Source organism: Schistocerca nitens, chromosome 8 (assembly GCF_023898315.1).
Source record: "Schistocerca nitens isolate TAMUIC-IGC-003100 chromosome 8, iqSchNite1.1, whole genome shotgun sequence".
NCBI classification, from domain to species: domain Eukaryota; kingdom Metazoa; phylum Arthropoda; class Insecta; order Orthoptera; family Acrididae; genus Schistocerca; species Schistocerca nitens.
This window is the reverse complement of record NC_064621.1, coordinates 65,347,381-65,371,436: the sequence shown is the minus strand read 5'-3', so window position 1 is coordinate 65,371,436 and position 24,056 is coordinate 65,347,381. Positions and strand designations below refer to the sequence as shown.

The 24,056-nt window shown below is 41.7% G+C and overlaps 1 protein-coding gene across 3 annotated transcripts in view; it reads left to right on the top strand.

The window, feature by feature from the left end:
• LOC126198474 (UHRF1-binding protein 1-like) overlaps positions 1 to 24,056 on the top strand; it is a 458,855-nt gene that overhangs the window by 283,221 nt on the left and 151,578 nt on the right. For 2 of the 3 annotated variants that reach the window (XM_049934830.1, XM_049934829.1), the window contains exon 15: positions 17,661 to 17,795. In XM_049934830.1, the coding sequence (XP_049790787.1) occupies positions 17,661 to 17,795 (135 nt within the window). Of the gene's footprint in view, positions 1 to 17,660; positions 17,796 to 17,995; positions 18,452 to 24,056 lie in introns of those variants that run through there. The other variant, XM_049934832.1, reaches the window with a different exon arrangement.

Here is a 24,056-nt window from a genome sequence, read left to right as displayed (position 1 = left end):
TATATAAACACACTGAAATATTTGTATGAAACTAGTTAGTTCATAAATAAATTTTTATCATAGATGTGAAGCTGTCTTTTTCATTTTGATACAATCCTACAGCTGTGGATGCCCAAATACAAAATTTTCAGGAACTGACTGCCTTGTGAGGCAAAATGGCATTTTCAAAATTTCTAAATTTCAAGTAAGTACTAATATCTGTTAGCTAATATTCAACAAAATTTACATCCCAATCTATATTAAGAATATGTTTAGTGCACTTCAGGATAAAGCTGTCCATTATTTATGTTGCGTGATGTTTTCTGGCATCCTATTCATGCGATTATAAGACGAGGGCTTTTCCCAAATTCGTCATTAAAAAAATATGGGGTCCTCCTATATTCACAGAGTAAACTGTTGCTACTGAGGTCAGCATTTTATGTTGTTGAGTATAGTATACAGGTTTAGTCTCACATTTAGAGAAGCAATTTTGGCTATTGTGGTCACATGCTTAGTTATTTTGATGAATTTGGAAGGGCAGAGCTCAACAAACAATACTCACGGTTCCTGATGTACCAAAGTGCTTGATACAGTATTGACGTTACTCAAACCATCATGTGACAGTGACTCGCACGGCCCTGGTGCAACAGATGTGAGAGAGACTATGAAGTAGCCACTCTCACTATCTATTGATCTGATTAAAATTTGACAATCTTATGAAATACAGAAGGGAATAGCATTAAATTCTATCATTTTACAAACTTTTTATGTATTTAAACAGGTTTACAATAAACATTCTCATCCATGTATGGATATCGCATACAAACATTAATGCCCATTTCTAAGTAAGGGTAACATTCAAAAACGGAAATGTTGCCCTTCAAAAAGCATTAGTTGATTCAGACCCCAGACCAATATTTTATTTGGTTCTGAGAGGCTAAAATGATATACCAAGTGTACTGTATATGGAAAAATTCGCTCACTGTCCACATATTAGAATGCCAGGTAAACATTACCAGTTTTTAATCAGCTTTAGAACACGCTTGTGGCATTCAGTTGAAACTAAAAGGAAACTTAATCCAGAGTGAAATGACTAACAAAGGAAATAAATCATATTAAACTGATTGTAACTGTTGTTACAAGAAGAAACTACAGTGGCAAAATATATCATGGAGATACAGTGGCGGATACAGATGGGAGGCATGCGGCCCCTGCTAGTCAGCCTGCACGCTATTCGTTCGTTTCTTTCGTCAGTTGACTCAACTGAATTGTGTTATTGAGTAGTTGTACTTTCCTATGTAGCATGTGCGTCCGCGTCATCGTACAAAGACATGGCTGAGGTCGACAGCGAAGGAGGATCGACTTTATGGCTTAGCACTGTTGAACGCTCATCCTGACGTCAATTGCCCTATTGACAATGTAATTGACCAATTTGCCAGGAAGAATAGGTGCATAGAATTTACCATTTAAGGAGGTGAACCACAATTGTAACTTTTTTATATCATAAGATGCCATTGTCTTGTACATGTGTACAATTAGTTTAAATAAAACTTTCTTGAACTTGGTATGTGACCTGATTATTTTTTATTATGGAAAAAGTAAAGATAGCACAAGATATCTTTAGTGCCCCCTCCTTGAGGTTTTCCTTTATCTGCCACTGTGGAGGTAGTACAAAACAGATATCATCTAGATTGCGGGACAAGCGAAAGTTCAAGAATGGATCTGCACACTAGAAAATATTACAGCCTGTTTTTCACAGTTGCTCAAGTTCAGCACTACAGAAGGGTTGGAAAGCGTACAGTGACATGAGCTTGGCTGAGAGCCTAGGACAATTGTGGGGACGGGGGTGGCAAGCAATGAGCAAATTTTGTCACATTGCCAACCATGTGAATCTATACTGCATACTAGGGCTTTTTATGAGCATCCGCCACATTTAAATTACAGTTAGCCTGAATCCATTTGTAGTCGGAATCGAACTGACTTTAAAATTGGACAAATATCAGTAATATTAGCCATTTCTGCAGGAGAGGGTAAAAGTCTAGATAGATATCAGTAGCATACTTGCATATTTATTGCTGCAATGTTGTCACTGCTTGCTGTGACATATGATGAGGATGAAAGGGGTGTTTGAGTTAGTTCTACACAGCCAATGAGAGAGCATCGGGAAGGCGCTATGTTTGGAAGAGACATTGTAACTGTCTCTTATCATTATAGAAGCGAAATCCAGTATATATTCAGATAAATACAGTGGCTCAGAAATAGTAACATATTCAGAAGAAATGGCAAAATATTTGTGACAATGAAGATATAAATTTCACAGCTGTGCTATTAGGATGATGATGGTGGTAGTGGTGATTAAAAATTTTGATATCACAGACTACAGGGTTATTAAGCAAAAAAGATAGAAAGGACAATGGTCCAAAAATTAATGTAAACCATTTCTTTTTGTTTATTTTATTTCTCCTAGACAGTCAATAAATGGTATAATTGTAGGATAGGTACAATGTTAACGTTGTGGCAGATACTTTAAGTTAGTAAAAAATTTGTAATTTTGATTAGTTAGAATATGTTAAAAATAAATTTCTCTTGAGGAACCTCTTTAAAAAAAAATTGAGGGGGTAGGGGGGGGGGGAGTCGTCTAATACTTGGGTAAAACAGTATTAGAAGCGTAAATAAAATGATGAGGCTCTGTGTTCCTGGGCATCAAGAAGGATAATAAACGTAAGTGGCACCAGCATGTAGATGAGTCAACCAAAAAGTACAGTACTTTCTGCAAATCTCAGGAATGTCTCCCCTTGTGTTGATCAGTGGGGAGGGATTGCTGGAATATGTTGCATACTTTCACCCAGTATTGTCCTATAGCGTAATCTTCTGGAGCATTGCAGACAGGGTTAAGAAAGTGTTTTATGTACAAAACAAGAAATTGGTTCTCTCTACCAATTCAAAGGAAAATTAAAAACATAAAAATTCAGGAGTTAAAAAGTTCTGTTAGCTACGTACCAAGTAGTAGAGTTTGTTGTAAAACTGCATGATTAGTAGTAATGTACTGTTAAGTAGGACATGGCACTTATCAATGTAGGTACATATTTTCTTTGAAAAATACCATTGTACTCAAGTAAATAATAAGCTACTACTGGACAGCAGCTGTGTAGTATAAATGAGGAGGCAGCAGATTTTGTTGAAGAAGCAACCTCCTTTCTGATTTACTTGATAAAATGTAAATGACTTGAGTGTTACTGTTTGTGTTGACTCCTTTTACTTGTGGATGGGATCTGTGGAACATGACAAATGAGAACCTAATGATCAGTTAGGTTGTGAAGTCTAAATGCTGACAATTTATTAAGAAAATATAGAAAGGATTGAGATGGTGTGATTTTGGAAACATTATAAATTGTTCTAAAATATACACTGTGATGGGGGATACAATTAAGAGGATTTTCTGCAAAAGTTAGGAAGTGCCCAATTACAAATGTAATGTGGAAATGAGGTACTGAGAGCAGTCTACATACTGGAAAAACATTTATAAAAGTGCCTGCTAACCCATCAGATTTCCGCCTTTCACTATAAGAGAACTATAATTGAGAGAGAGAGAGAGAGAGATAAGCAATTCTTTCAGTCCAACAGCTAGTAATTTCCGTTTTTCATGTGAGAGCTAGATTTTCCATTGTCTGCTCAAACAAGTACAAAAGAAATCCTCATTCAAACACATTTTAGAAGCAGGAGATTTTCACAGCTCGTACACAAGGAACCAAGAAAGGAGCAGGTTGTTGTTGTGTTGTCTTTTGTCCTTCATTGGAAAAGCTGTCAGGTATGAAGCGTGTCTCTCTTTTGTCTGGATTCTTCTTAGCCAGTCCCAGTGCCAGTTCAGAAGATATCATTACATCACTGATAATCTGACCTTGCTGGAGATGGGTGTACAGCAGATTTCCCTACATAGATTATTTCAAGAAACTGGGCTCCACAAGAAAGCTTATGGAGTTCCAACCTCTTCCCCACTGCCGTTAATATTGTTACATTCACAATAAGGGAGGCAGTACAGTGCTCCTTGTGTGTGCATTACACTAAGGTGACAAAAGTCATGGGAGAGTGATATGCACATATAAAGATGGAGGTAGTATATGTACACAAGATATAAAAGGGCACTGTATTGGCAGAACTGTCATTTGTACTCAGGTGATTCATGCGGAAAGGTTTCCGACATGATTGTTGCCGCACGACGGGAATTAACAGACTTTGAATGCAAAATGGTAGTTGGAGCTCAACACATACGATATTCCATTTTCGAATTTTTTTGGGAATTCAGTATTCTGAGGTCCACAGTTTCAAGAGTGTGCCAAGAATACAAAATTTCAGGTGGACAACTGAGACAGAGACTGTGCCATCACTTAACGACCAAGAGCAGGGATGTTTGCGTAGAGTTGTCAGTGCGACAGACAAGCAGTACTACATGAAATAACCACAGATTCAGTGTGAGATGTATGACAAAGTTAGGACAGTGGAATGTTTTTACGTAACACCTCCTTTGTTTAACCTTTAAATCTAAAGAGAGTGGAAGGGCTGACCCAATAAAGTGAACATTTCAAATTCAATGTGTTTATTTACTACCAAAAACAATCTCACATAAAAACTGACAGATGCCACTGAGGCAAGATTATTTATGAAACACTCATTACATAAAATCATAAGCAAGTTAATAAGTCATTAGCCAACGATCTCCCATAAACATTAAGAAACGCCACTCAGGCAAAATATTTAAGAAACTCTCTCATTGCATAAAATCATTAATAAAGTAATAAACCATTAGCAATGATCTCATTTAAAAATTGACAGAAGCCACTAAGGCTGAATCTGACAACCTCAATTTTAACACGAATATTTAGAACATATTTATTAAAATGTAACTTCATCAATATCACAATTTACTAGACTAGAGAACCTTGCAGAGTGAACCATGAAATTATTCAGATGCCCATTGGCTTGTAAGATGGACTTTTAGGGCATAGAAAGCTACAACTTTGTACAATCATAAATGTGTAACAACAGAAGTAAGGCCGAAGCTTGTAAGGCCGAAGTTTAACCACGAATGATGGAACTGACTGAGGGAAGTAATACTTAACTTTGAACCAAGATGTGGCTCCGTTTACAACCCCACATCGAGTAGACCACCAAAATGTGGGCCCATCAAATGCTACCAAAGAGGAACACACAAGCTCAGGCGAAGTCCACTGCCTGTAAGCCAAACTTTCGATCTAAAGGGAAGCTCTGCTCTTCAGTTGCCCACTGCTTCAGCTCACTGAAACACAGACCACACCCGACAACAGGAGGCCAAAAAACTTTTCTTAATTTTAACATTCAAGATTGACCAGTAAATTAACACTATACAATCAAGGCTAAACAACAACTAATTTCACTCACAAGTCCTTTCTTTAAGTGAAACAGTACCTGATAAACGAATGCTAAGAGTGGGAAATGAACTGGCTCATGAGAACCGACACTCACTGGAACTTAATGACACACATATTGGCCAACTTAAGTGGGCCTGCAAAGCTCAACACGGTAACCTTTAGAAATAAAAACTCAGATCGCCCGCAGAGGACATATTGACATGGATTAACCGATATTGTAAGCAAATTAAACACCTGCTAATAATAGCTAATGAACTAACATTCTGCAAATACATCAATATTATGCGGAAGCAGGGCACACACTTAGTAAGAGGCATCACATGAAATTGAACACACATAACATCACGCGTCTGGCAACGTCTTAATGTACCAAGAGCAATCACAATCACAGTTAACTAAGTGGTCTTAGTAATTAGAGTACTTAACTGGGTGTCTTGATGCTCAGGCGATTTTGTGAAGATGTCAGACCATCACTTCGCAAGACCTTAATAGTGTGTCCCTCCAAGGGAAGCGGCCACATCCACAGCTCACGAGGTTGCCAGAGAATGCACAGTGCTGGCCAACTCCTGCCACTTCCAGTATAACAAGATGATAACCACCGCCCGGCCTCAGGCACACCATTTTCGTTTCTGCCCGCCTTCCATTCTCAAAGTGTTGCTCCCATTAGTCGTGGTCGGCACTCCCTTATATCCCGAACCGGCCCAAGCCCCAAGACAAACCTCTGCACTAGGAATTCGATCGTACTCATGTCAGAGTTACTACTAGCGCCGGTCCCACCACAGCTCAGACAGTTTGGCAAAATGTGGTGTTAATGTGTTATAGCAGCAGATGAATGACACAAGAGTCTTTGCAAACAGCATGACATGGCCTGCAGCGTTTCTCCTGGGCTCGTGACCATATTGATTGGACCCTAGACAACTGGAAAACCATGACCTAGTCAGATGAGTCCTAATTTTAGTTGAAAAGAACTGACAGGAGGATTCAGGTGTGGTGCAGACCCCACAAAGCCATTGACCCACATTCTCAGCGAGGTACTGTGCAAGCTGGTGGTGTCTCCATAATGGTGTGGGCAGCTTTTATTTTTTTCCCACTAATTTTTGGGTTTGCAGCCGGATCCCATCAACATTCAGCCGCGATATTTCGGCTCAGAGATGGCCGGCCATCCTCAGGTGAGTAGACGAAGCACTGAAGAGACCTGACACAGTCATTGTATTTATAGCAAATTCCGCACATGCGAATCATACTGATGGTTTACAGTGCATGCATTAGGAGGTGACATGCGTGAGGCAGCCAAGTTGTGTGTGCTGCCCTCAGTGGTGAAGTAAGAGCAAGCTAATCACTGAGTATCGACTGAGCATGTCGATTCCATTGTGACTCCATAATTTTAATAATTGGATTCCAATTTTTGTCTAGCTGAGAGCCATTATCACGATTCATTACATTATCTGCAAGACCTAGTTCCACGGTTTCCTTAATTACAAAGTTCCAGAAGCTGGAAACTGGTGCAAAAATATTGGTGTTATTGTATTCCAATGAATGTCCCATGGAAATGCAGTTTTCTGCTACAGCTGATTTTAAAGGTTGCCGCTGATGGGTGTGTCTTTCGTGTTCTACTCAGCGTTCCTGAACTGTTCTTGTTGTCTGACCTATATATGCAGAGCCACACTCACAGGGAATTATATAAACACCTGCCTTCCTCAATTGTAAATCGTCTTTAACTGATCCGACTGAGGCCCTGCTCTTTGCTGGTGGACGGAAGATGACATTAATATTATTCTTCCTAAGCAATCTGCCTATTTTAAAAGACACGTTCCTGGCATATGTAAGGAACGCAGTTGATTTATAGTCGTCATCAGTCTCTTCAGAGCATTGCTTCTTGTTATTATAATTGTGCATGACCTACTGTATTTGACATGAAGTATAGCTATGCTCTTTAAAAACCTTCTCATGAAGGCTATCAACATCAGATATTACATGAGCCTGATGAATTAAAGTACTCAGAACACTGGTGGTTTTGCGGGGTGATGGCAGCTGGACGCCTGAAGGTATAGATCTCTATGTGTGGGTTTTCTGTACACCAAATGTCCCAAAGACCCATCATTCTTAGGGTGTACTAACATGGCTAGAAAAGGTAAAGTCCCATCTTTCTCAATTTATTATAATTGTGCATGGCCTTCTGTATTTGACATGAAGTATAGCTATTCTCTTTAATAAGCTTCTCCAGATGCACTAATTCTCTGTGAAGGCTATCAGCATCTGATATTACATGTGCCCGATGAATTAAAGTACTCAGAAGACGGGCGGTTTCTGCAGGGTGATGGCAGCTGGATGCCTGAAGATATAGATCTGTATGTGTGGGTTTTCTGTACACCGAATGTCCAAAAGACCTATCATTCTTGCAATGACAAGAGTGTAATTTTCTGTGAACACGCAGCTGCCACTTGGTTAAGAGTGGTGGTGAGACCCTGCTGTTGTTCTGCTTTAACTTACTGCTGGGCAGTAAGACGTCGGAGTATTTCTTCTATCAAGATGATTGTCGGGTGACTTAGCACTGACACTAACATCCACAGAAAATGTAACCCTCACTTGTTGCCAAGTTTCTTATATCAAGAAAAAACATGATTTATGGAACATAGTGGTATACTTTCCTATTTATAAATTCATAAATAAAACATGGTGGAATCGAGTTGAAGTTGACGTTCTTTTCATGGGGAGTTCCTTTTATGAAGAGACATTTGTGAATGCGGCAAGAATTTGACCTAATGAAAGCCGCAACAATGTGACACGGTGGATTCTGCAACAGTTATCTGTAGCGTTCTAGAGGTGGAGTCAGGAAGTCATTGTCGCAAATGTGTATATGTTAACTTGTGAATTTCTCACGTAGATCGAAGTTTTGTTTGTTGGACCCCACGGCTGAGGTGAGTGTGAAAATACTGCATGTGCACAAACATAAATCAGGTGAATTAAGAAATATAACCTAGTTGTTTTAGGACTATCTCTCAGAGGAATTTTAAATGGAAAAGTAAGCATTATCAAGGTTAGTCGAGTGTGTACAGTTCACAAAGGAATCCTGATAAACAAGATGTTCAGAATGAAATTTTCACTCTGCAGTGGAGTGTGCACTGATACAAAACTTCCTGGCAGATTAAAACTGTGTGCTGAGTGGAGACTCAAACTCGGGGCCATTGACTTTTGCAGTCAAGTGCTCTGCCATCTGAGCTACCCAAGCACGACTCACGCCCTGTCCTCACAGCTTTACTTCCGCCAGTAGATTCCTGGTCGTCATTGTGAAACACAAACTGGTCAGCCTGTTTTTAGTGCTAAAGATGAGGAGTGTGTCTGTCTTTGGAGTTTTCTAATGCAAAGTTTTGAGCACATTTTTGTGCCTTAAACTTTAGTTGTATGTTACTTTTAAATTAGCTTTTGAAACGTGGTATTACAGAAGAATGCTGAAGATTAAATGAGTAGATCATGTATAATTAATATGGAGGTACTGAGCAGAATTGAGAAGAAGAGAAATTTGTGGTACAACATGACTAAAAGAAGGGATTGGTTGGTAGGACACACTCTGAGGCATCAAGGGATCACCAATTTAGTACTGCAGGGTAACTTGGTGGGGGTGGGGGTGGGGGGTGATTGCAGAGGTAGACAAAGAGATGAATACAGTAAGCAGATTCAGAGGGATGAAGGTTGCAGTAGTTACTTGGAGATGAAGAGGCTTGCACAGGCTAGAGTATTGTGGAGAGCTGCATCAAACCAGTCTTTGGAATGAAGACCACAACAACAACAACATTGAAATTAGCATAAAAATTTAATTATGTTGCTAGATTTATTTTTCAATTATTGATACGTTTTGGAACAGTTATAGCCACCCTGGAATTACAACCAATCCACAATTACCACATAAAAGATAATTCAAGTTGAAGTTGGTCTAATAGACCAAATTTCAACCCATTTGACAGTTGTCATTTATGGTACTCTTCTGAGGTATGTATCTGGATAATGTACATCTACATATACATCTACATGATTACTCTGCAATTCACACTTAAGTGCCTGGCAGAGGGTTCATCAAACCATTTTCATACTACTACTCTAACATTCCACTCTTGAATGGTGCATGGGAAAAAGGAACACCAAAATCTTTCCGTTCGAACTCCGATTTCTCTTATTTTATTATGATGATCATTTCTCCCTACGTAGGTGGGTGTCAACAAAATATTTACGCATTCGGAAGAGAAAGTTGTTGATTGAAATTTCGTAAATAGATCTTACCCCAAAGAAAATCACCTTTGTTCCCGTGACTGCCACCCCAACTCGCATATCATATCAGTGACACTCTCGCACCTGTTGTGTGATAACACGGAACGAGCTGCCCTTCTTTCCACTTTTTCGATGTCCTCCATCAATCCTACCTGGTAAGGATCCCATACCACGCAGCAATATTCCAGCAGAGGATGAACAAGTGTAATGTAGGCTGTCTCTTTAGTTGGATTGTCGCTTCCTCTAAGTGTTCTGCCAACAAAGCAGTCTTTGTTTCGCCCTCCCAACAATATTATCTATGTGGTCTTTCCAATTTAAGTTGCTCGTAATTGTAATTCCTAGGTATTTAGTCGAATTGACGGCCCTTAGATTTGTGCGATTTATCATATACCCAGAATTTATCTGATTTCTTTTAGTACCCATGTGGATGACCTCACACTTTTCTTTGTTTAGTGCTAATTGCCACTTTCCACACCTTACAGAAATTCTCTCTAGATCATTTTGTAATTGGAATTGATCATCTGATGATTGTACTAGACAGTAAATTACAGCGTCATCTGCAAACTGTCTAAGGTGGCTGCTCAGATTATCACCCTAGATCATTTATATAAATCAGGAACAGCAGAGGCCTACGACACTACCTTGCAGAACGCCAGATATCACTTGTGTTCTACTCGATGATTTACCGTCTATCACTATGAACTATGACTCCTCTGAGAGGAAATCATGAATCCAGTCACAGCTGAGACGATACTCCATATGCACGCAATTTGATTAATAATCACTTGAGAGGAATGGCATCAAAAGCCTTCTGTAAATCTAGGAATATGGAATCGATCTGAGATCCCTTGTCGACAGCACTTATTACTTCATAGGAATAAAGAGCTAGCTGTGTTGCACAAGAACAATATTTTCTGAATCAGTGTTGGTTATGTATCAATAAGTCATTTTCTTAAAGGCGATTTATAATGTTCGAGAACAGTATATGCTCCAAAATCATACTGCAAATTGAGGTCAGTGATATGGGTCTGTAATTCAATGGGTTACTGCTATTTCTTTTCTTGAATATTGGTGTGACCTGTGCTTCTTTCCAGTCTTTAGGATCAGACGTTTTGTCAAGTGAGCGGTTGTATATGATTGCTAAGAAAGGCGCTATTGTGTCTGCATACTCTGAGAGGAACCTGATTGGTATACCATTTGGACCTGAAGACTTGCCTTTCTTAAGTGATTTGAGTTGTTTTGCAACACCTAAGATATCTACATCTATGTCACTCATGCTAACAGTTGTTCTGGTTTCGAATTCTGGAATATTTACTTCGTCTTCTTTCGTGAAGGAATTACAGAAAACTGTATTTAGTAACTCCGCTTTAGTGGCACCATCATCGGTAACATTTCCATCGCTGTTGCGCAGTGGCGGTATTGACTGTTTTTTGCCACTAGTGTACTTTACTTATGATCAGAATCTCTTTGGGTTTTCTACAATATTTTGAGACAATATTTCATTGTGGAAACTATTAAAAGCATCTCACATTGATGTCCGCACTAAATTTTGAGCTTCCGTGAAACTTAGCCAGTCTTGGGGATTTTGCATTCTTCTGAATTTGGCATGCTTTTTTCGTTGCTTCTGCAACAGTGTTCTGATGTGTTTTGTGTACCATGGTGGATCAGTCCTGTCTCTTATTGACTTAAGCGGTATGAATCTATCTATTGCTGTTGATACTGTATCTTTGAATTTGACCCATATCTGGCATACACTTACATAATTAGCTTGGAAGGAATGGAGACTGTCTCTTAGGAGGGCATCAAGTGAATTTTTATCTGCTGCTTTAAAGAGTTATATTTTGCATTTATATTTAGTGGTTTTGGTTGATATGGTTTTGAACCTCACTACAGTGACCTTGTGTTCACTAATCCCTGTATCCGTCATGACGCTCTCTATTAGATCAGGATTATTTATGGCTAAGAGGTCAAGTGAATTTTCACAACCATTTACAATTTGTGTGGGCTCGTGAAGTGATTGTTCAAAGTAATTCTCAGAGAAAGCATTTAGTACAATTTCAGAAGATGTTTTCTGTCTACCACCGGCTTTGAACATGTATTTTTGCCAACAAATCGAGGGTAGATTGAAGTCCTCACCAATTATAACTGTATGAGTGGGGTACTTATTTGTAATGAGATTCAAGTTTTCTTTGAAGCATTCAGCTATTGTATCAGGGGGTTGGTAGACGGAGCCAATTATTATTTTGGTACGGCTGTTGAGTATAACCTCTACCCACAGTAATTCGCAGTAACTACCTGTTTCAACTTCACTACAAGATAAACTACTATCAACAGACACAAACACACAACCACCTACTTTATTTAATCCATCCTTTCTGAACACGATTTGCGCCTCTGTAAAAACTTCGGCAGAATTTATTTCTGGCCTTAGTCAGCTCTTTGTTCGTATAATGATTTCAGTTTCTGTGCTTTCTATCAGCACTTGAAGCTCTGGTACTTTTCCAACACAGCTTTGACAATTTACAACTACAATACCGTCTGTTGCTTGGTCCATTCTTGTCATTTCTTTGCCCTGTACCCTTTGAGAGTGGAGCCCTTTTTGATGTTTCCCGGAACTGTCTAACCTAAAAAGCCGCCCAGTCCACACCACAGAGCCCCTGCTACCCATGTAGCCACCTCCTGTGTGTAGTGGATACCTGACCTATTTAGCAGAACCCGAAACCCCACCACCCTATGGCACAAGTCTAGGAATCTGCAGCCTACATGGTCACAGAACCGTCTGACCCTCTTCATCTTGCTAGCAGGAATGGCTGTCTTCACCAACTCAGATAGCCACTGCAAACCAGAGAGTATATCTTCCGATCCATAGCGATACACATTATTAGTGCTGACATGAGCCACCACCTACAGTTGACTGCACCCCGGAAGGACCCTTTCCATATCTTGGATGGCACGCCCTGGTATGCACACGGAGTGCACATTGGCTTACTTCCTGTCCTTAGCTACCATATCCCTAATGGGCTCCATCACCTGCCTAACATTGGATCTCCCAATGACAAGTAATCCCACCCTCTGTGCTTGTCAGGACCTCTCAGGAAGACCGGCCACTGCCACAACAGGCAAGGCTGCCCTTGCTGGCTCAGAAGTACTTTCAGCTGTGGGCAGCACCTCAGACCTGTTACGGAGGCATAAGGATACAGCCTTGCGGCCAGCGCCAACTTTTGCCTTCCACCCAGGGATTCGTGGCCCCACCATGGTTCGCCAATCACCGTCAGGCAAGTGTCGACCAGCAGGGATGTCCGAATCCAAGGGTGCAGCGGCATCAGAGATCCCAGGTGATGCTATAGGTTCCAGAGGCACCAAAGCGCTCGCCTCGGGTGTCCCAGTGTCACTGCAGCCCAAGGCAACAGCCTGGAGCCTGTTGACCACGGCCAACACAGCTTCCAGCTGTTTACGGACGGTGGCCAATTCCCCTGGATCTGTACACAACAGGCGCAGTCCCTATCCATCCATAACAATTTTTTTCTCTTTTTTATCTCACAAGCCATTCAAAACAAATAGATGACTGATGACTGTGCGAATTTACACTATTCAGGTACTAAAATGCTATGCTACGTTCTCAAATACTATAATACACCTAAAATTTGTGAGTTAAACTATGCAAGTACCCAAAAACACGCAAAGAAAGTAAGAATTAAACTATGAAACAAATAAGTGAGCTCAGAGTACAACTTGCTGCCGGCTGCTTCTTATCGAATGGCGGCAGGGAGCTCACTGGCTGTGACCAACCGACACTGGCAGTCATCTTGAGACCATATTTAAATGGACCAACTAACCACCATCTCCAAGTGAGTATGCAGATGCACTGTCCCTCTGGAACTGAGTTTCCAACAGAATTGGAGTCTCCTATATACATATTTTCGAGAATATACTTTCAGCAAAAGTTAAAAAAGCAACAAATTTACAAGTACCCTCCAGTGGTTTCCTCCATGGTTCAAATTGAAGAGCATAGCATATTTGTCGATCACTATGACCTTTTTGCTTAAAAACAACTTTAATATGGTCCAATTCTTGTTATCAAATTTTCTGTGTCAGAAATGTCATAGGCATGTCCGCATGACCACAGTGCATTGGTGTGGTGGATGACAGCTGGTCACATGAAAATAAAGGTCAGTATGCATAGGTTTACAATATACACTGTGCCTCAAAGTCCGATCATTGTTTCTCTAAACAATAACATGAAGGAAAGGTAGTTTGCCATTATTTGCAACTTCCATCATAATTTTCATGCTAGGATGGACACAATTTAAAAAAAAAAAAAAAAAAAAAAAAAACCAATCCGGCCAAACCTTAAAAAGTATCATCAACTTATCTCCAAAAACAGGTCTGTTTAATGAACAAACTCCTGAGCGCCATGTCTTCAAAGTCTTTCATAAAACGATTGGCAACTATGTGGGAAGGGTGCTACCCAAAGCCACTCTGTCAGTTTGCTCAAAATATATATCACTGAATTAGAAATGCATCAATGTCAGCACATGACACCAGTTATCCACACCGACTCTTCCAGAGGAACACAGGTAGAAGTAACACAACATCAAAACTGACAAGGAAGTCTGAAAGACCAAAGAACAAAGACTTAAACTGCTGGATAAATTCCACTGAATTGGAAATGAGATGTTTACATGTTCCAATGCAGGAGGCTGAGGTCAGAAGCTAAATATTTGGGCAAATTGTAGGTAGGAGCACCCAGATTGCTGACAATTAGATGTAGAGGAATCTCATGTTTGTGAACCTTAGTTAAATCATATAATCTTGGGTGGAACAGAGCTCTAGGGTAAAATGTTTTATCGCCCCATCAGGAAAGGAGCTCTTCCTGAGAAGTGAAAGAATCTTATGTTTTATTTGTTCTGAAAGATCATTATGTGATCTTCGAAATGCCGAGTCCTACAATAAAAGATTCATTTTAGCCAAATAATCTCCATGTGAGAGAAGAACTGTGGCATTGCCTTTGCAAGCTGGAACATTAAGTAAATCCTAATCATCTCTCATGGACCAGGTGTCTGCCATTTCACAAAATGAAACATTCCTCCATGGGACTGGTGTTCAATAAAGTGTTATTTCTGTTGAAATATTGTGTCAAGATGACTACATTACTCAGCCGCATACCTGAGAAGAGTATCGTCAGCCATTATGCCAGGAAAGTCTGTGTAATCACATCAAGATCCTTTACAGACAATCGTTTGATAAACTTTGTAAGAAGAAAGGAAAGCTTCTGAGTACACTTGTGTTTATACTAAGGTCACATAGTGAAGATACTAAACCTACATTTACTAGAATTGTCCATTACGTTGATGTAAAAGTGGCTAATAAGATTAAGGAGCATGCCAGTTTTACTCTAGTATATGAACACATTTGTTTTACCATAGACAACTGGATTTTATGTCGGAAGATTTATATTATTTGCATTTGTAGATTTCATCTTGGCTGTCGGCCACATCGTGGGAATGGATAGTTCTGCCTGGGCATTTTCACACTCGGAGCAGAGGAGAGCTGTCAATAAACAGTCTTCTAAGTTTTAATGACTTTGTGCTCAGTCCATTATATCTGATGATGACAGCTGTTAATGGATTGTGATTAATATCACTAAAAGGGATCTGGATGATGGTATGTTATCAGTCTTTGAGAAAGGTTTAAAATTTATGCCAACACTGAGGAGTGTTTCTACTATTGATTTCATTTGTGTACTTGAGCAAGCTGTATCCTGCATTCCTGAGGACCAGACACAAGAAACCTTCATTGAGCACCAGCCCCATGGAACAATGTTTCATCTTGTGAAAGGTCTGTCATCCGGTTCATGAGAGAAGATCCGGATTTACTTTTTCTTCCAGTTGACAAAGGCAGTGTCACAGTTCTTCTCTCATGTTGAGATTATATGTCTAAAATGGACATTTTATTGTAGGACTTGGCATTTTGAAGACGAAACAATGATCTTCTGGAACGAATAAAATGGAAGACTCTTTCACTTCTCAAGAAGAGCTCCTTTCCTGACGAAGTGATTAAAAACCTTCACCCTGAAGCTGCAGTTCCTCCAGGATTATATGGTTTACCCAAGGTTCACAAGCAAGGGATTCCTCTTTGTGCAATTGTTAGCAATCTCGGTGCTCGCATCAGCAATTTGGTCAAATAGGCAGCTTCTGTCCACAGCCCCCACACTGGAAAATGTGAAGATCACATTCATTAAAAACCTTTACCCTGGAGTGGAATTTATCCAGAAGTTGATGTCTTTGTGCAGTGACCCTTCAAACTTGCTTGTTAGTTTCGATGTCGTGTCACTTTTCACCTGGGTTCCTCTGGAAGCCCCTGCTGGTAAGAAACTTCACGATGATACATATAAGTTATGTCATCATCTGGTAACATCGACATATTTTTGTCCCATAGTCACCAATCTTTTTTATGGAGCCAGCTGCTGTGGCTGAGCAGTTCTAGCTGCTTCAGGCCAGAACCGTGCTGCTGCTATGGTCACAGGTTCGAATCCTGCCTCGGGCATGATGTGTGTGGTGTCCTTAGGTTAGTTAGGTGTAAGTAGTTCTAAGTCTAGGGGACTGATGACCTCAGATTGTTAAGTTCCATAGTGCTTAAAGCCATTTGAACCATCTTTTTATGGAAGACTTTGAAGACATGGTGCTCAGTACTTTGTTTCTTAGGCCCACCTGTTTCTTTTATAATTTGGCCTGATGAGATTGATACTTTGAATCATTCTTTTGATCATTTTAATTGTATCCGTCCTTGTATCAAAATTATGATGAAAGTGGAAAAGAATGGCAAACTACCTTTTCTTCATGTTTTGATTCACAGAAATGGTGATGGAATATTGAGGCATAGTGTATATCTCAAACACATGCATGCTGATCATTATCTTCAGGCAACATCAACGCACAGGGGTTGCACGCTTTGGTGAGGACAGCCTATGCCATTTCCAACTCAGAAAATTTTGTACAGGAATTGGACCACCTTAAGCTTGCTTTTAAGCAGAATGGTTATATTAACCGACAAATATGTTGTGCTCTTCAGTTTGGATCACCAGGGAAGCCATTGGAGGATACTTCTAAATGTGTTGCTTTTTTATCTTTGCTTTATTGTATTTATTTATTCACATGTCTAGTTCCGTAGGGCCAAATTGAGGAGCATATCTCCAAGTTCATGGAACGTGTCAGTACGTGAAATTACAACATAAGAGTAATAACACATAAAATAAAATGTTTATGAACCCAAAAAAAGTCAAGACATAAGTCTAAGTAAATGCAATCAACAATATAACACAGCAGTCAGCTTAATAGAAGGTGACACCCCTGAGGAAATTCTTCAGTTTAGATTTGAAAGTGCACGGAATACTGATAAGATTTTTGATTTCTTGTGGTAGCTTATTGAAAATGGATGCAGCAGTATACTGCACACCATTCTGCACAAGAGTTAAGGAAGTGCGATCCAAATGCAGATTGGATTTCTGCCTAGTATTAACTGAGTGAAAGCTTCTAATTCTTGGGAATTGTCAGTGTTTTAGGAATTATATCTTGTGTCTCGGCTTCTCTTGGTAAGTAATTGCATTATGCCACAATAAGTGGATATGGTTTGGGAGCAACAGTTGAAGTTGTTCAACATGGGTTTAAAATCCATTCTGCCTATCATTGGTGTAAATTGTGCCTACATTGGTCTCAACAAGGGAGCAATCACTGTAGGAGCAGAAAGTATATTTTCAACCAAAGTTTGTGGTCCTAATTTAACAGGTGTTCATTTTAATAATAGTATATCCTCTGTCAAACAGAAACAACGTAGGAAAGCAAATGATTTCATTTAAATTGTAAATTAAAATGTTTTCACAAGAAGGCATTTTGATGTGTTACATGAAGAGATTATTAATGTACTTACTTGAATTGTATACTATGTTTTTCTTATTTTCAGACCCTTAATTTCATAGTTCTGTTATTAATGTGTAACTGTTTACATGTTTACTAGGTATCCTTGGCTACAATCAAGTGTGGCCAGGTAGCAGTGATCCAGCAATCGGAGGGATTCCACTCAGTATTAAAGTTGCAGATAGCCAGGATTGTGACAGATGAATGTGGAGCTATTCCGCTTGATGAGTTTCAGGTAATTGGTGAAACTGAGTTACTACACATCCTTTTGCCATTTTTCTGTGAACTCACCAACATATGGATTTTACTTAGAAAAATATTACTTGTAACATGTTACAGTGCCTTGAACAATGCTCTTGACATAAGGCTGAAACGTGACGTGTGTAATGCAGTTGCCATAAGTGTTCTTATTTTAAACTAATATACATTTTTCAGATTGAAGGCAAGACCATTTGGTTTCCATGTAGGGAATATATTCCAGTACCTGCTGTTTTCACAGAAAATAATAAAAGTGAGAAGCAAAAATTAATTTGATATGCTTGAGAGGGTTTCACACCATTTTAATGATGTAGCTGTACATTTTGTATTTAGTAATTGCCACTACACCATTAAATTTGTTTCTGCTTGGTAGAAGTCATGTAAGTAACTGACATCATAGTTTTGATTGACTGTTCTAACATTTTGTTAGTGTAATGTTTAAAAATGAGTAAATAATGAAAGAAATATTAAATAGTGTCTTTAGTGAATTTCTAAATTAAGATGTAAGTCAGTGAATAGCAACAGACTTTCATTGTGGAGGATTCACTATTTGATGCTAGAACCACAGATCCAGTGTGCATCAGTACCTCCAATAAGTTGGTACAGGTTGTTTCAAATGAGATGTTTTTTCTCTTTAACCTACAAAACAATAAGTGAAAAGGTCACTTATTTTTTGGGTAAACTTAAATAAAATTTATTCTTTATGCAGAGTCGGAAACATAGTTTATTTAGTTACATTCCATAGATTCTGCAATGAGTTGTATTTAAAAAAAAAAAAAAAAAAAAAACATATTTTTTTCCTATCATGTTGATACACTCCTGGAAATTGAAATAAGAACACCGTGAATTCATTGTCCCAGGAAGGGGAAACTTTATTGACACATTCCTGGGGTCAGATACATCACATGATCACACTGACAGAACCACAGGCACATAGACACAGGCAACAGAGCATGCACAATGTCGGCACTAGTACAGTGTATATCCACCTTTCGCAGCAATGCAGGCTGCTATTCTCCCATGGAGACGATCGTAGAGATGCTGGATGTAGTCCTGTGGAACGGCTTGCCATGCCATTTCCACCTGGCGCCTCAGTTGGACCAGCGTTCGTGCTGGACGTGCAGACCGCGTGAGACGACGCTTCATCCAGTCCCTAACATGCTCAATGGGGGACAGATCCGGAGATCTTGCTGGCCAGGGTAGTTGACTTACACCTTCTAGAGCACGTTGGGTGGCACGGGATACATGCGGACGTGCATTGTCCTGTTGGAACAGCAAGTTCCCTTGCCGGTCTAGGAATGGTAGAACGATGGGTTCGATGACGGTTTGGATGTACCGTGCACTATTCAGTGTCCCCTCGACGATCACCAGTGGTGTACGGCCAGTGTAGGAGATCGCTCCCCACACCATGATGCCGGGTGTTGGCCCTGTGTGCCTCGGTCGTACGCAGTCCTGATTGTGGCGCTCACCTGCACGGCGCCAAACACGCATACGACCATCATTGGCACCAAGGCAGAAGCGACTCTCATCGCTGAAGACGACACGTCTCCATTCGTCCCTCCATTCACGCCTGTCGCGACACCACTGGAGGCGGGCTGCACGATGTTGGGGCGTGGGCGGAAGACGGCCTAACGGTGTGCGGGACCGTAGCCCAGCTTCATGGAGACGGTTGCGAATGGTCCTTGCCGATACCCCAGGAGCAACAGTGTCCCTAATTTGCTGGGAAGTGGCGGTGCGGTCCCCTACGGCACTGCGTAGGATCCTACGGTCTTGGCGTGCATCCGTGCGTCGCTGCGGTCAGGTCCCAGGTCGACGGGCACGTACACCTTCCGCCGGCCACTGGCGACAACATCGATGTACTGTGGAGACTTCACGCCCCACGTGTTGAGCAATTCGGCGGTACGTCCACCCGGCCTCCCGCATGCCCACTATACGCCCTCGCTCAAAGTCCCTCAACTGCACATACGGTTCACGTCCACGCTGTCGCGGCATGCTACCAGTGTTAAAGACTGCGATGGAGCTCCGTATGCCACGGCAAACTGGCTGACACTGACGGCGGCGGTGCACAAATGCTGCGCAGCTAGCGCCATTCGACGGCCAACACCGCGGTTCCTGGTGTGTCCGCTGTGCCGTGCGTGTGATCATTGCTTGTACAGCCCTCTCGCAGTGTCCAGAGCAAGTATGGTGGGTCTGACACACCGGTGTCAATGTGTTCTTTTTTCCATTTCCAGGAGTGTATATTTCAACCACCTATTGTCAAATCCATTTCAGTGAAACTTCTATCAGTTTTAGAAAGTCAGCTAGAATCATTCAACGTTTTAAATCTGGATGCAACGTGATGTACGTAATAGGTTGGTTGCAGATGGATGTTTGGTAGCAAAGTGTTCAGATGAGTGCCCCTATTCATGTATGCACTACTCAGTTCACCTTCTAAATGACCTGCAGACTGGATTTAGAGTTGCTAGTATCATAGAACAACAAAAGCTTTCTTCAATGGGGTGTCATGTTTGGTTAGATTGTAGAATGTATCATTACACTCCTGTATATAAGGTAAGTTGGAATGCACAATTGACAAGGTCCAGTGTGACATGGAATAAACATGGCATACACATCCAACAAAAACTCCATCTGCCGTCACATTCTTGTGTGTTGGCATCAACTTCAAGAAATGTGAAGAAAGGATATGGAAGTGTTTGGTTCTGGCTGCAATAAACAATGGTCCTCATGTCACCTTAATAGAAACTGCTGCAGTCACTGTTATCAGTCTTACGTCTGTGTGATGAACAGTACATGGTCACAAGTTTTGTACATATTATGGTGCCATGTACTGTCATAATGTGTATTATTGGCCACAGAAATTCATAGGTGGGCACTTTGTGTTGATTTTCAAAGAAGGTAATCTGTCAGTATGTGGCATGGAAATGAAATAATCAGTTCACACTAATTACCCTGGTGAAATGTATCAAGCTTTTATCATTGACAATTTAGGTGTTTTTCTTGAAAATGTCAGTCTAGACATAGAGGCTGTACATAGATACAGGTCAGTGGTTATCCAGCCCACTCTGTGTATGACATGAGAACTCAACAATTGATTTCATGGAAGCTGGTTAGGGTGGAGTGACCCGTACGGTTGGTTGGTTTAACACGGATGTCTTGTGGTGGGACTGAGCAAGGTCGTGCATCAGTTAGCGCACTTGACTTGCATTCAGGAGGATTGCAGTTGAAACCTGCATCCGCCCATCCTGATTTAGGTTTTCTGTGATTTCCCCAAAATGCCCTAGGCAAATACTGGATTGGTTCCTTTGATAGGCCATACCCAATTTTCTAACCTGTCCTTAAAACTATCCAAGCTTGTGCTCCATCTCTGATGACCGTGATGTCATTGGGACATTAAACCCTAATCTTTCATCCTTCCTTCCTTTTGGTGAGTATATCTATAAAACTGTTTGTCACCGAACCCATAACCCCAAATGACTGCCCCCCTGTGGGCGTGGGTGTTAGAATAGGCCTGAGGTATTCCTGCCTGTTGTAAGAGGCAACTAAAAGGAGTCTCACTCCTTTCGGCCTTTATGTGATGGTCCCCTGTAGTATTTGACCTCCATTTTTTCAAAATTTTAACGAAGAATGAGCCAATTGGGGAATGGCGCCTTACATGGTGCATTGTGTCCATCGTGTATTGAGATCTTTAGCCCACGTGCTCATCGTGACATTGCAGTCCTGCTGATCCTCCATCTCTTGAGTGAGGACACCTTCCTGGGTGCGGTTTCCTCCACCCACTGTACAGTGTCATTTTCTGCGCCAACGATGACCGTGGAATTCTTTGCACCTCATATCCAGCATGGTAGCCAATCCGTTGTGGTGGGGCCACCATGTACCCCCCTGACTAAACAGGGATCACTCTGCTGATGCCTGTGCTGCCAACTCCTCACATATGCCAAAGACTAGATGCCTGTCACCATGGGGCAACGGGGCTCCCTGCAATGGCCATCCTGCCAGGTGGCCTTTGCTACGGCTGGGTGGCACCCATGGGGAGGGCCCCTGGTCGCAGTGGGTGGCATCAGGGCGGATGACACACGATGAAGTGTACCATGTCATCACTTGCTTGTGATCAAATGCCAGCAGTCTCTAAGCATTCCAAGTCTCAGTGCAATGCAAGGAAGTATGATCCTAAATCGTTCCCCTCCCTGGCCACACCATGGGAGGAACATCAGGCTAAGGATGGCAGTGAACCTTATTTGCCCCAGTACCTCATATGTATGAGAGCTGATGGGGATCCTTTGTCTCGATGAAGCCTCAGTTTTTTGTAGAGGATTTAGAGGACAGGTTTGGGGAGGTGGATTGCTTGTCCAAAATGCGGTCAGAGTCAGTCTTGATAAAAACCGCATCCTTTGCCCAGTCACGGGTATTACTCTCTTGTGACAAGCTGGGGGATGTTTCCATTACCATAATGTCTCATAAGAGCTTAAATATGGTCCAGGTTATTATATTCCACAGAGACCTTTTGCAGTCTGAAGACGAGCTGCACACCAACTTAGAGTTCATTTCGTCCGGCGCATCGATCAGGGTCCAAGGGATAATCAGGTTGCCACCGGTACCTTCATCTTGGCCTTCGAGGGTGACACATTACCCAAGAAGGTCAAGGTGATGGTCTACCACTGTGATGTCAAGCCATATATCCCTTCCCCAATGCTGTGCTTTAAGTGCTGGATGTTTGGCCATATGTCATCCCTCTGAGCATGACATGTCGAGGTTGTGGATGTCCATCCCATCCTAATACTCAATGTGCCCTGCCTCCCATCTGTGTCAACTGCAGAGAGCATCATTGCTCCGTACTTTCTGTGCCCAAATTGGTGCCTCCCATAGTAGCCCCCCACCCCCCTGTATTCAGGAGAGTGGTGTTCCGCAGGGCTCTGTATTCAGTGTATCCCTATTTTTAGTGGCCATTAACAGCCTAGCAGCAGCTGCAGGGCCGTCAGTCTCCCCTCCTCTGTATGCGTATGACTTCTGCATTTCGTATTGGTCCTCCAGTACTGGTGTTGCTGAGCGGCCCCTACAGAGAGCCATTCACAAGGTGCAGTCATGGGCTCTAACCCACAGCTTCATGTTTTCAGCTGCGAAGTCATGTGTCATGCACTTCTGCCGGTGTCGTATCGTTCATCCAGAACCTGAACTTTACCTTAATGACGATCCACTCACTGTAGTGGAGGTATATCGATTCTTAAGACTGGTTTTCAACATCCAATTGACTTGGCTATCTCACCTTAATCGGTAGTGCTGGCAGCACCTCAATGCTCTCCGGTGCCTGAGCAACGCCACCTGCGGTGCAGATCACTCTACGCTGCTGCATCTCTACAGAGCCCTTGTTCAATCCCGCCTTGACTATGGGAATCTGGTTTACGGTTCGGCGCCGCCCTCAGTGTTGCGCTTACTCAACCCAGTGCACCACTGTGGCGTTCGCCTAGCGACGGGAGCTTTTAGAATGAGTTCGGTGACCAGTGTTCTGGTGGAGGCCGGAGTTCCTCCATTGTGGGTCCAACGTACGCAAACTGCTCGCCAGTTATGTTGCACATACTTGTAGGTCTCTTGAGCATCCGAATTACTGTCTCCTTTTCCCACCAGCAGGAGTTCATCTCTCGCATTGGCGGCCCAGATCAGGGCTCAAGATTGTGGTTCGTGTGTGCTCCCTTCTCTCCGAACTGGAGTCCTTCCCTTTACCACCACTACTTGAAATCCATTCACGTATACCTCCATGGTGTACACCTTGCCCGAAGCTTCGTCAGGACCTTTTGCATAGCCCTAAGGACTCCATTAACCCCGCCGCTCTCCACAGTCACTTCCTATCGATTCTTGATGTGTTCCAGGGCTCTGAAGTTGTTTGCACCAACGGCTCAATGGTTGATGGTAATGTTGGCTATGCCTATGTCCACAGAGGCCATATTGAACAGCATTCTGTGTCCACTGGCTGCAGTGTATTCACTGCACAGCTTGTGGCCATATCTCGTGCGCTTCAGTGCATCCGTTCCTGTTCTGATGAGTCATTCATTCTCTGATCTGACTCCCTGAGCAGCTCACAAGCTATCAAACAGTGCTACCCTCGCCATCCTTTGGTAGCGAACAGCCAGGAGTCCATCTGTGCTCTGGAAATGTCCAGTTGTTCAGTGGTGTTTGTGGACCCCAGAACACATCAGAATCCCAGGCAACACACTTGCTGACAGACTGGCCAAACAGGCTACGTGGA